General features: G+C 58.0%; 1 protein-coding gene across 5 annotated transcripts in view; it reads right to left on the reverse strand.

The window, feature by feature from the left end:
• Window positions 1–725: 725 nt before the first annotated feature.
• The window catches only part of SPSB1 (splA/ryanodine receptor domain and SOCS box containing 1), a 69,002-nt gene continuing 56,308 nt past the window's right edge, over window positions 726–13,419 (reverse strand). For 4 of the 5 annotated variants that reach the window (XM_082390797.1, XM_082390800.1, XM_082390798.1 and 1 more), the window contains exons 2-3: window positions 10,313–11,155; window positions 726–2,751 (exon numbers count right to left, since the gene is read on the reverse strand). In XM_082390797.1, coding sequence (XP_082246923.1) covers window positions 2,624–2,751; window positions 10,313–11,006 — 822 coding nt within the window. In that variant the 5' untranslated portion in view covers window positions 11,007–11,155 and the 3' untranslated portion in view covers window positions 726–2,623. Of the gene's footprint in view, window positions 2,752–10,312; window positions 11,156–12,245; window positions 12,384–13,419 lie in introns of all 5 variants that reach the window. The other variant, XM_082390799.1, reaches the window with a different exon arrangement.

The raw sequence follows: 13,419 nt of genomic DNA on the forward strand, positions 1-13,419 counted from the left end.
CTGATGCAGGTGGCCTGAGAAAAGCTGGCCAGGAGGCTCTCAGAGAAAGGGACACGGGACCTTGGTGCCAGGGGTCTTGGGCCCTCACACCAGGGTACTTTTCCCAGCACCACCAGATCCTGACATGCCTTTAGAATTTAAAGTGCCCACAGGGAGCTGAATGCACTCGTTAATTCTTTGGAAACCAGTCACGGATCATATCTAGTAAACCTCTTGACTCTTCACTGTATCACTCGCCAACCCTCTAAGCCAGAATTTCCTGTCTTCTCTGCTGGGGTGTAGAGTGGGGGGGACTCTGCCCACAGCAGCTGGCAGAACGGGTTCACTCAGCATCCTTGTGCACTTGGCTCTGGGGGCACAAAGACGAATGAAGGACCAGCTCCTTCCACTGAGTGCCCAGCACTTGGGCTCCGAGCCCACATCTGGGCTCCAAAAAGCCCAGTCAACTCAACGACAAGCCAGAGGTGCTTGCTGATGGGCAGAATCCTTTCTACTAGGTCACCAGTTCCCTTACTCTGAGCTGCAGGCTCACAAACTTCTGAAAAAGGATGGGGATGGTCTAGGATCACCCCTCTGGGATTCTCCTCCTCCTCCATCTGGGGCTCCAGCTGGCATCCCACCCTCTGCTAAGGGGTCGGGGGGGAACCACCCAATTATCTGTTGAAAACCATGGACCTGCCCTTTTCCCTTCCCCCAAAGCACAAAGAGGGACTCCAAAGTGGCTGTGTATTTTAATAAACTTTCCTTTATTAGGTTACTGACTATTATCAACCATCATAAAATATCAACGGGAGTTTCAAAACTGTACAGGCCACAAGGCTCTGGGCTGAGAGGAAAGAAGGGTGGGGTCGAGGTTCAGGGAGCTGGGGGGCGGGAGGTGCAGAGAGATGACAAGGAGCCCGGTGATTTGTCCAGCGTCTGTGGGAGACGGCTGGGTCAAGGCGATAAGGCTGGGATCTGTATAAGTGAGACCCTCTCACATGTAACATTCATCAGAACATGACCCACCCCGAAACAGGAGTGAGGAAAATCTTTAAAAGTCTTACAGGTTAGGTTCCCCCCACCCGCTGGGGGACATAAAACCTCCAAATAATAAGGGGGTAATTTACATTCCTCACCCAGTCTTGGCACCAATTTTGTGCTTTAAAAAATATACTCCACTGGAAGACTTTTTTTTTTTTTTTAAAGGTACCCTACAGCAGCTGTTTAAAACATAATTCTTACAGACAAATATATATGCATATATATTAAACATTTTAAACAAATAAAGTCATCTACTGTACCTGTACAGAAATGAACAGAAGGCAGATTCTAAGAGAGTCGACTTCAAGACATAAGAAACGGTGACTGTGGTGGCAGGTGCTGGGGTCTGCTACATGGGGGAGTTGTGCACGGGAGGGTGCGTCCCTCTCCTGCTGGCTGCCCGCCCCGACCCCCCTGCCCCACCTCACGGCTCTGGGGCACCGTGATGAACCCGGACAGGGGCACCAAGCGGAGACCTGCACTGGCTTCTAGGACACGCAACTCCGCTCTGGTCTCCCCCACCCCGCCCTGCCCCCGGCCTCTCAGGGGATGAAGACTCATTCATCCTCCCGTCTCGGTTCGGGTGGTCTTCAGGGACGCTAGAGCTTCCGAGGATGCACATGGCAAATCTCAGGTAGGAAAGCAAAAACAAAACCCAACCCACACCGAAAAACCCCACAGAAGACTAAAGAAATGAAACCACGTGCAAAGACGGGTGAGCCCTAGCGATGGGTGGCTGCCTGGGGAGATACGGGGAGCCGCCACTGCCCGTGCAGACGGGTCCCCCAAGGCACTCATATTGCACGTGAGGCTGATGCCCCCTCAGGGGCCCACGCGGGCACTCGGAGCAGAGCCCCCTGGAAACTGTAGGTCAAGGGACCCAAACAAAGACACCCCTGTGCCCACGTGGGGACACACGACAGACACGACCCAGCGAAAAGGCCAGGTGAGGCACACACACCCCAGGGAGGGGCAGGCGGAAGAAAAGCAACAGAACACTCCAGAGAGAGGTGACCCGAACAAGGTGTCCTTTCTAAATGGAATAAATAAATGGCTTTTGTTATTGTTAAAAGAATAAATACGGGGTACAGGGGCACCGACAGCCAGGACTGATGCTGGGTGCTCACGTGCCTGGGGAAGGTCCAGGTTTGGTTTCTGCCTCGGTGGCCACGGTGAGCTTCTGACGTCCTGAGCTTCGTCCGGCGCGGCTGCCCCGCTGGGCGGGCACCGGCCCTCATCTAAGCACCTCTTAGCACCCCCGGGATCTACTCTCGGCGCCGTGGGGCCCGGCAGGTGCGGGAGTACCCAGGCCACCCCGAGAGCAGATCGGAGCTCAGTGTAGGAGTTTATCCTCTGGGTCCTCTTCCCAGAAGGGGCGGTGATGCGGCATGCGGGGAACTTCTGCCAGTGTCCGGAAGGGGGACAGAGGGGCCCGTGTCCAGAGCAGTCTGTGTCCGGCGGGGCAGCCGGGGAGGCTGTGGGGGAAGAGCAGGACTTCCATGCCGCAGACGCCGGTCCGGGGCGCGGGGCGCGGCGGTGGCTCAGTGAGTTGGCACCGGGGTGGGTGGGGGCGGTCGTGCTGGTGGTCCCGGCTGTAGCATCACTGGTAGTGGAGGTAGGCCTTGAGGGAGGCGGGCAGCGGCAGCGCGTGGATCTCACCCAGGCGCTCCTTCCCCAGGGCCAGGCGCACCGAGCGGCGGCAGAGATCCATGAGCGGCAGGGGTTCCGCTGCAGAGACCGAGGAGAGACAGAGGACACTGGGTTAGCACAGCTCTAGGTGCTTCTAGAACAAACAACACCGACAACAGCAATAGCATCATTAATACTAGTTTTTAACGCCCAGATTAGATGACTCCAGATTAACTCATTTTACATTTTATATGAATTATTAGTTGCTGGCACGGAGAACTCACTGGACCAGGCCCCTTTGTAAGCCCTCATTTAATCCTCACAGTGGTTTATTATGAATGATTTGATAATCACAGGGAGATATACCATGACCATCAGCCCCATTTTACCGATGAGGAAACTGAGGGACAGAATCCAAATAACTTGCCCAGGGCCATGCCGCTGGTAGGACACGGAGCAAGCATTCCAAGCCAGTCCGTCCCTGCTCTAACCCATCAAACTAGAGGCCCCTTCAGTGCACGTCCATCCGGGGCACACAGGATGGACTCTCCCCTGCACGTACCCCCAGCACCAGACCCCACGCGGACCTTTAGGAGGGGAATTGTGTCGTGTTAACCCAACTGCTCACGGGGACTGTTCTCCAGTCCCTCTTACAGCTGAGGGCGCTCAGGCGCAGAGGAGACCGAATTGCCAGGGCTACAGGCTGGGATCCAAATCCCGGCAGTCTGGGCCCAGCTCACGGCAGAGCTGCCTCAGGAATCTGGATTCGAGAAGGGCTTCTAGCTGCAGCCTGTAAGGGCACCTCTGTCCTTGTGTCCCGGAGGGCCTGGGGCCTAGCTTCCTGCAAGAGAGGCTCCGTGCAGCTCGCATCTCAGATAAATTCTCAGCTCCAGAAGGAACCGGAAAGTCATGCCCTCCAGGGCCCTGGAGGCTGCTGGGAGCATGGTGGGCCCTGCTCACCAGGACCTCCTGGAGCTGACTCCTCCTAGCTCTCATACAGATGAGCCCACCGAAACAGCCTGGGGTCCCCCCCACGGTGCCCTGGACAGGCAGAGAGGCAAAATGAGGGCATCTGTGGCCTCATCCACGGTCTCCCCCAACTCCTTTGTGAACAAAATAAAGGTCAGACCAAAAAACCGAGAAACTCCTCACCATTTCCCTTGAGATCCCATTCCACCAATAAAAAGTGGACGAAAGTTCTGTAATATTCACCAGTGTGTCTCAGAATATTAAAAATAACATTTAAAAATTCAGTTATTGGGAATTCCCTGGGAGTCCAGTGGTTAGGACTTGGCGCTTTCACCGCCGAGGGCTTGGGTTCAACCCCTGATTGGGGAACTAAGATCCCGCAAGCCACATGGCTCAGCCATAAATAAATAAATAAAATAATAAAATAAAATAATTAAAATTCGGTGATTGAAGACCATATCCTAAGGCTGGGGGCATTGGGGGAAATGAGGAGCGACTGAGTAGGGGTTCCCTTTGGGGTGATGAAAGCATTCTAAGATGGCCCGCAGCGACGGCTACACAGCTGTGAGCATGTGGGAGACCACTGCATCATGCGCTTTGATGGGTGAAATGCACGGCATGTGAATTATATCGCAATAAAGCTGTCATTAAAAAAAAAAAACACATTACATCTTAGGCTTGATAGTGCATTTACTAAATTCCAGGCTTTGAAAGAAGACAAACAATGGCTCTTCATCTCCCATGGGCAGTCACAGGAGACGGGATGGAAGTAGTAAATGTTTTTCATGGAAAGCTTTGAAACGGGGCCTTCCCTGGAGGCAAGAGGATGAACTAAATGACCTTCCATCTTTGTGGGTCAAGGATTCCACAGACCTGGTGGGTTGGGCTGGGATCCTCCCACCTGCCAGCCCGCAGAGACTTGGGTCTCCTTCACTGGACCTCGACCTGCCTCGGTGGCCCCAGATCTGGCCCCTCACTTTCACCCTGCACAGCAGCCTGACCTCCAGCAGATGGCTCCCTCCACCCAGGCCTCAGTTTCCCCAGCTGGAAGATGAAGGATGTGGACCAAAGGCTCCCCAGAGTCCTATGGGCTGAGCTCCTGGAGGCCAGCGACGCCTCACAGCAGCTCTCGGCCGGACCTGTGGTTGAGGAGTGAGTGGTCCTCTGAACAATCGAGGGGGGGAGTTCAGCTCCTCTCCTCCACTCAGAAGCTCTCCTCCATTCTCCTCCGGCACCTCCTCCCATGAGGATGTGGCTCAGGCCCCACGGGGAGGCAGAGGGGCTTCCCCTGGCGGCCGAAGGCACTTGAGAAAGCTTCAAGAGCCACTGCCTGTGGCCCGAGAGCCCTGCCGGGCTCGGGGAGGGAGGGCCGAGAGGGAGGTCCCATCACCACCTCTTGGCTAAATGGGTTTCGGGTCAACTCACCAACACCCTCAGGAAGAAACGTTTCTAAACAGCAGGTCATTGCCACCCCACCCCCACTGATCTTGCAGGAGGCAAAACAGCGATGGCCAGGGTCATGGTCTGATCGCAGAGACCGCGCGTGAGGCTACAGAAACGGACATGGGCACGGTGCCAGGGAAAACGTCTGTCCCACAGATTTTGGTTGGTCGCTCACAGGACCCAGAAGGCCTCCCCGACGACCTCAGTCCTTTCGCCTGGGGGGGCTGCAGGTTGTGCATCTGGCTCCATCCACGTGGCCGGTGCCCACCGCTCTTCCGTGGAGGCGCGAGGGGCCTCTGGCCGCCACGCCCACCTCTGGGGAGCCCAGGTGCCCGCTCCTGTGCATGGTTTATATGAATGAGAAGGGGTGTGGCTCAGGGACCAGAAAGCGAGGCCGGCGCTATACCTGGGAGCGGAAGGTCGAGCAACTGGACGAGGCCACGCGCCCACGTCCATATCTCCAGGAGAAGCGGCCACCTGGTGGCCTGTTTGAACACGCACGGCCGGGGCCACCTCCCAGTTCTCGGAGAGACTGCAACCCAGCCGGAGCCCCAGAGCCCGGTGCTGGGTCCAGTTCACAGGCTGTGAATGAACTTCGGGTCTGTGAGGTCAAGGATGAACGTCTCAAGCCCGGAAGTGCCCGGTTCTGCGACGTTCCCGCCCGCCGCCTTCACAGCTGCCGGGACTGGCCCTACGCTCCCTCCTGCAAGCAGCTTGCCGTGAAAATGCTCCAGAAGTGTTTTCTAGAAAGTCGTGGGTGGAGGATGACCATCCCGGGACCCGTGTGTATTTTCCCTTTACCTCAAGGCGTTTTTACAAAAAAGAAGCAAAAGAAAACACCAACCCCTTGTCTTTGCCAACTGGGGAAGGATGCCTGACACCCGGTCAGGTAACGTGGGCACGCTTGGTTCTCTGCCCCCCAGTTCTGAGAACGTGCTGCCCTCATGTGACCTCCCCCCACCCCAGAAGGAAGCCCCTGCAGGGCAGGGTGATCAGTCCCCCCGACGAGGAGCTCGCCCAGAGCCCAGCTGCAATGGGGGAAGGAAGGAGCCAGCGTCAGGTGTGGGCATCCCAGGAGGCTGGGAGGACACCAGGAGGAGGTCACCAAGGCAAAAAGCAGGAAAAGAGGTGGGCCTTCCCTGAACCCGCAATCATGACAAACCACACCAAATGTATCTGGGAGCCAAAAAAGGGGAGAATTTGAAAATGCTGAACTGCAGGGCAATGCTTCCTTAGTGGGAGGCACCATTAAAAGCAGGAGGGAGCAGGGAGGGAGGACCCACGGGTCAGGGACTCTCCCTTGGGTGACGGCCAGTCTGTTGCTTGCAAATAGGCCTTTCCCTCCTGCATCTCCAGGGAGCGTGGTGGGCAGGCCTAGGGGTCAAGTTGGGCCCTGTCCCCCGCCTACAATGACCAGCGCTGCCCCTTCACCCCAGAAAAGAGCAAGATGACACAGCAACCCCTCTGGTTGCAGCCTTAGCCCTGGAACTCTTGAGCCCCTAGAAAGAGTCAGAACAAGTAGCCTGTGATCAGAGGTGGTTGGACAGTGGTGGAGGTCACACAGGGACACGCTGCCTTTGCTCTGGCCTCGGCCAGCTCAGCCCATGGCCCCAGCACTGGGGCAGAGACTCTGCGGGGGAGGGTACACCTGGCGTCCCGGGGAAGGCGGGCTGGGAGGACAAAATGCCCAGCGCAGCACCCGGGGTGGAGGGGAGGGGGCCGGGCACAGGCCTCCGGTGACTCCGGCTGACCCGCTCTGCAAACAGCTGCTCCCTGCTGAGGTCAGGACCTGGCGGCTGGGGTGGGGTGGGGCTGGGCGGGGAAGGAGGGAGCAGACTTTCCAGACAACCCAGGGAGCACTAACAGGTCAGAATCACCTCCAAGACTGTGAGAGCAAAGCCCGGCCCAGGCCTGACACCAAGAAGATGTATCTGGCCAGGCCTTCTGCCTGTCACGGGCTGCTCCCCCTGGGTGGACCCTGACGTTCCTCCTTCCTCAGCTGCAGTGGAAAGCCAAGCAAACCCTCCTGGGCAGAGGACTTGGGCGTCCTTGACTTCACTCCACAGACACTCCACCATCTGAGCGCTGGGCTCTGTCTGTCACTGTCTCGTCTCCCCTGCAGGTGGTAGCACAGGGAGGGGGAGGTGCTGTGGGTGGAGTAGCACCGCCCCTCCCCCCCGCCACACCAAACTCAGGACCATCTGGAACCTCAGAATGTGATCTTATTTGAAACAGGGTCCTTGCAGATGTAATTGGTTAAGCAGAGGTCATACTGGAGCAGGATGGGCCCTGCCCTTATAAGAAGAGGACAGATACAGAGGAGGTCACGGGATGACAGAGGCAGAGACTGAGCGATGCGCCTACAAGCCAAGGCGTCCTGGCGTGGGACGGACTCTCCTCCGAGCCCTCAGAAGGAACCGACCCTGCCCACGCCTTGGTTCCGGACACCTGAACTGGCACAGAACACATTTCTGTTGCTTTAAGCTGCCCAGCTGGCGGTCATCTGTTCCTGGGGCCCCAGGAAATGACCACACCACCCTCCTCTCCTCTCTACACCAGCCCCTCCCTCAGGCTTTTGAACCCACCCCATCCTGATGACCCTCGTCAAGGTCACCAGTGATCACCTCATTGCCAAAGTTGATGGACAAGTCTCAGCCGTGAGTGTACTTGCCCTGGCATCACTGTGTCCTTCCTGAAGTATCCTTTCCTCACTGCGTGCTCAGGGCACTACTCTCCCCTCCAGCCCCACGGCTATTCCACCTCTCTTTCCCCATCGTCCACCCGGTGACGCGCCCCAGGGCTCGGCCACGGCCCTCTCCTCCTTCCTTTCCTTGGTGACCTCATCCAGGGGTTGCAGGTTTCAGCTCCATCCCCACTGACCAGTGTCCTGGACCCTGTCTCCAGACCTGCAGAGCCACCAGGATGTGTCACTTCCCCGCATCCACAGGGAAGTGACACATCCACGGCACCCACCCTGGCCCTCACCCCCATCACCTCTCCCCGTGGACAACCGTCATGGTTCCTCCCTGACCTCCTGGCGGCCACTCTTGCCTCCACTGTCCATTTCTACACAGGAGCCAGAGTGACACTTCTAGGACATGAGATCTAACATCCTGAGTGGCTGGGGATCCTGCCCCACCCTCACGGGGTTTCCCATCCGGATCCTCCAAAGTCAGCCAGCAGTGTAGACTGGGGCTCTTTCATGTCTGACCAGGAGCGGGGAGGCGAGAAGCCAAGGGGGCCCCGGCACTGCCTGGCATTATGGTGGGGAGAGAGGGGCGTCCTCATCAGTAACCAAGAGTGTCGAGGGGGCCCAAGCCTCTGGGCACTTCCAGGTCCCCCCCGCCCCGGGTCCAGCTCAGGGGTAGCCTCTCGTAGTGCACGCCCATGCTACTCCTCTCCCCCTCAACCCCCTTTTAAGTTTCCCAAACAAGAAAAATTGCGAAAGCATCTGACCTCCCATCTTATGTAGAGCTGACAGGGCATCTACTGATCACGCCCATCTGGGCCTCCAGGACTGTTTCCACAGAACTGCGGCTGAGCCTTGTCCTGACTCGGCAGGGGAACAGTTCTGCTTGCTCGTGCCCTGACTTGCCACGGGGGGAACAGGCCCCAGCCCCATCCCAGCCGCTCCGGGCTCTGTGCTCTGCCTTGGAGCTGGGCATGTAAACAGTGAAGCCGTGTGAACCCCCAGCACTGATGGACTTGTTTCCGGAGGGGACAGGGTTGCCCTGTTCTTGTAGAGGCCAACAGTCTCAGAGGCCTGGCAATAAGGCAGTGGACCCAACAATTCACGCATCTGTCGGCACACAATGGGCATTAAACTCCCTGGGGCTGTGGTCACTCTCTGTTGGGAAGAGGGAGACAGAGCTGCAGGCAGGGTCCCCTGAGACCCTAGGTCCTGGGGCTTCCAATCCCTGCCCATCCCCACACAGGGCAGATGTGGCTGTGGACCTTCTACCCTGTCACCTGGAGAGACAAGACCCACAGCACTCGCCCTGCCGGTTCCCTAGACCAGGTCTGAGGTTACTTCCTCAGAGAGGTTACGTGCTGGATGCACACCTAGCCGCCCCTGCCAGGAGCCCCAGGACCTCGGGTGCCGGCTGCACAGGTGAGGAAATGCCCCGCCTGGCTGGGACAAAGCCACAGAGCCCTCCGCTTCCCAAACCAGGGCAGTGCTGCCACAGGTAGGCTATTTTCACACGTGGTCTGAGGAAGGCCACTCTCTTTTCCAAAGGGACAGGTGGAAATTGCCATTGATTCAGCCTGTTTCTAATCCATGTTCTCCTCTCCAAAGGCCTCCTGACATCATAACTGAACAAACCCCCCGCAGGGCACTGTGTCCCAAAGGAGCCCATTCAGAAGCCTCCAGCACCAGGAAAGACCCTAAACCTGTCTAATGAATGAGAGCCCATTGGCTTTCATTTATGTGAGAGGCCCTAGTACCCCCAAAGCTGCAAAACCCAGCTCAATAATATGCTGGTTACTGTGCTAGAATGTGGTCAACTGCAGATCAAACCTGGAGGCAGGTCAACCAGAAACAAACCATGTTTATCAAAGACCATCCATCCACCCATCCATCCATCCACCCTTCTATCCATCCACCCACCCATCCATTCACTCCTTTAGTCATCCATCCACCCATCCATCCATCCATCCATCCATCCATCCACCCACCTATCCATCCATCCATCCACCCTTCTATCCATCCACCCACCCATCCATTCACTCCTTTAGTCATCCATCCACCCATCCATCCATCCATCCATCCATCCATCCACCCACCTATCCATCCATCCATCCATCTATCCATCCATCCATCCATCCTCCTATCCATCCATCCACCCATCCATTCACTCCTTTAGTCATCCATCCACTCATCCATCCATCTATCCACCCATCCACCCACCTATCCATCCATTCACCTATCCATCCATCCAGCCAGCCAGCCAGCCAGCCACCCATCCACCCACCTATCCATCCATCCATCCATCCACCCACCCACGTATCCACCCATCCATCCATTTGTCCACAAGATGCTGCCATGTAATCTGCAGACTCTGGCTAGAAATCCTCACTTAACCAGAGATAGGCAAGAGTCGCCTCTGAGGATCTGAATGCTGGGATGTCTACTTAAAGACATTTAAATTTCAACAACTGTAAACTTCTAGCTGGGCCCAGCGAGGACCAAAGGGGACACAGGGAGTCCAGGGACACTGCCACCTCAGACAGAGCAAAGGACACTTACGGTCAAGTCCATTCAAGTAGCGCATGCGGATCTCACAGTGGCCCCAGACGGCACTCACTACGGGATAAAGTTTTTTGCCCTTGAGTCCCCGAAAAGCTACTCCCATGTACTGTCCATCCACAATGAAGCTCAGGGTCCCGTCGTCCATATCCAGGGCCACCAGGAAGGAGTCAGGGACAATGAACGTCTCGTCCGGCTCCAGAAAGGCTGGGTACGTTTTGCTTGGCTGGTTTTTGCCGTCATGGTAGAGCCGGTTGCGCCCCAAGTCCCAGCCCCAGGACTCGTGGTTATTCCCCACGAGTGTCGTGTACCCCACGGAGTGCAGGGGGGCGTCTGCCGTCGCCACCCCCACCACGGCGTGGGTGCCGCGCTGCCTCATGGCCCACGTGATCTGCCACACATGCAGCCCGCGCGTGTACCCGACTTTGCCCCTGATGGCGTCCGTGCTCTGGGCCACCGGATGCCGGTGAAAGATCAGCTTGTCGTCCTCCTTCACAAAGACGTTGAGCGAGCGGTCATTGTTGTTCCAAGAGTGGAGCAGCTGGACGTCGTAGGACACGGGGGGCATGTCCAGCAGCAGGTCCAGGCGGGTGGGCTTGCAGTAGTCCAGACCCCGGAGCTCCTGCTTCAAGGGCCGGTACGTGGGGTCCCTCATGTCCACCGTCTTGATACCTCCAGTGACCTTCTGACCCATGTCGGCCTCCCGTTTCACCTGGTCACCAACGCCCAAGGCAAACTCATCAATCACGGGGCCTCTTCTCCAGTTTTCCAATCAGGCCTGGACGGCACTCCTAAGGGAGTTTGCTAGGCGGCCTCTGCCCGGTGTGGAGCATCTGGTACTGCCTAGTGGATGGAAGGAGAAACAGGAGGCCAAGTGAGCAGGAGGTGCGGAGAGAAGGGGAGAAATTAACTCGGTTCGTATCACGCCGGCACGCCCCAGCAGTCTGCCTTCCGGGCTCCTATCACACCGGATTCCGGGCAGGCCAGAGCCTCGGCACAGAGTGAAATTCCCTTCTGTCCCCGCGGCTAGGTTGGCATAAAGGAGGGAGGCCGTCCACCTGACGGTCTGCGTGGACAGGCGGACTTGGGACGGGCACTGCTCATAACTGTGTCGGGTGCCCAGCCCGAGGCTCACCAAATACCTCATCACGGTTTCTCAGGGCAGAAGGCCAAGCTGGCCCGGTGCCGACATCAGCCCAGCGCAGTGGGCCTCTCTCCTGGTCGAAGGGGAAGTTTACTCCCTGTGCCTGCTGTTTGGAAGGAAGGTGAATCCCCGAGTGGCAGCAGAAGCCGTTTGAGATGCCACCTCCCAGTCCCTCTCTCTTCCGGCACAGCCGCCTCTGAAGACGCACCACCGGTTCCCACTAGGGAAGGGAACCCCAGTGCGCATAAAGCCCCTGATCAGCAGTCCCTGAGGCCGCAGCAACCCCCCAGCTGGCTCCGAGTCGGGTGGGCACAGAGGCTTTCACCCCCGGTAGCTCTGGACCAACTCGTAGACGGCCACCCCTTCCCGCCCACACTCTTCAACTTGCAGCTAATGGTCGGCTCCTCAGGTCCCCACAGCCCATCTGGGGAGGAAGTGCCACTCCAAGATGCCTCACTCCCGCCCTGGCTACACCATCCCTTGGCTCCTTTAAGGGAAATCGGAGCCTTGGGTTGGAGGAGAGATCTCAGTGCATCCGTCCGTCGTCCTCTGTGCCGGCAGCCCCAGGAGGAGGGGCTGAAATGTGCGATGGACAGGACTCTGGCCATCCCTGCCACGCCTGTCCCCGGTGTCCGCCTTGGAGAAGGGAAAATCACGAGCTACTTGGGTTTCCCGAGCCTCACTCAAGAGAGAAGGTGGTTCCCGCCATCAGAAGCCCACCCCCGCCCCCGGCCCGCAGAAGGGACTCTTGGCTGCGTGGCGTGGGGGGGATGGGCTCCCAGGGCTGACCAGACAAGGGAGCAGGCCGGCTCCTGGCTACATAAACACAACCAAACGGGGACACAGAGGAGCTGGGCGAGAGGCCATCGGTGCCTGGCTGCTGGAGAAGCATCACAGGGTCACTTGTTCCAAGGAGCACGATGGTGCCTGGGACAAGGAGGAAACAAAGGAGCCCAGTGAAGGGGCTGCAGCGGGCGTGTCGCTGTCCCACTGCGGCAGCAGACAGAGCGCCTGCCGGGGGACGAGGGCAGGCACCGGCTGCAGGAGATCTGCGAACCTGGGACCACTGGCCTCCCTGTCGGGCGCCCAGGCACCAGCAGGGCCAGGAGGAGGGGCGGGACCTGCGCCGGGCCGGACGCTGGTCTGGTCTCTGGCTGCCCTGGAGATGCCTTCCTCTGAGCTGGGAAGAGACCCCGTGAGACACCGTCCTCAGGGTGGCCAGGGCCCCTGGAGACTGGCTCTCGGCAGACACCCGAGTGGGAGCCCTTGGCCCGGACCTCCTTACCTCAGTGGGCGGGTCACCCTTCTCGCCCTCCCCTCTGTGGTGTGGAACAAGAGGCTCCCTCATGGGCACTGCTTCAGAGAGGGGCTGGGACCCCTCGTGTCAAATGTTTGCAAAGCTGTACAGAGCTGAGGGGTCCCTCGGCGGCCGGGAGACCACCCTGGTTCTGGAAAGTTCTGTGGATATGATGACCTCATGATCTAGAACTCCCAGGACAATCCCAATTTCAAGCTTTCAGTCCCATCAACTCTCAAGAGCCATCGAAACCTTCAGGACTCCCCCCAGGGCCCTGCTGAGCGGGCATCCATGGCTATGGGGCCTGATTACCAGGATGCGGAGAGCCTGGGTTTTGGTGTGGCAATGCGGTCCTGGTAACTGCAGAGACTGGCTGCTTGCTTCCCTGACCCCCCTCTTCCACACCTCCCCAACGGCATCTTTCTGAGCCGGGGGAAAGCTGGTCCAAGGCAGATCTCAAAGTCAGAAGCACCCACACCCATCTCTGTCTGGATACCCACTCTGGCTGGTGCCCAGCAACCTCTCTGTGCAGGACCCCGTGGGGACACAGGTCAGCTCTCTGCGAGGACAAGGAGGGAATTAATATCTGGAGAGTTCATTTTACTGCTTCCTGGAGTGAAGCAGTCTGTCGCCGTCCTGTCGGCTGGCTCTGGCCTCACGGCAGGA

Source organism: Balaenoptera borealis, assembly GCF_965194805.1.
Source record: "Balaenoptera borealis genome assembly, chromosome: 1".
Lineage (NCBI taxonomy): Eukaryota > Metazoa > Chordata > Mammalia > Artiodactyla > Balaenopteridae > Balaenoptera > Balaenoptera borealis.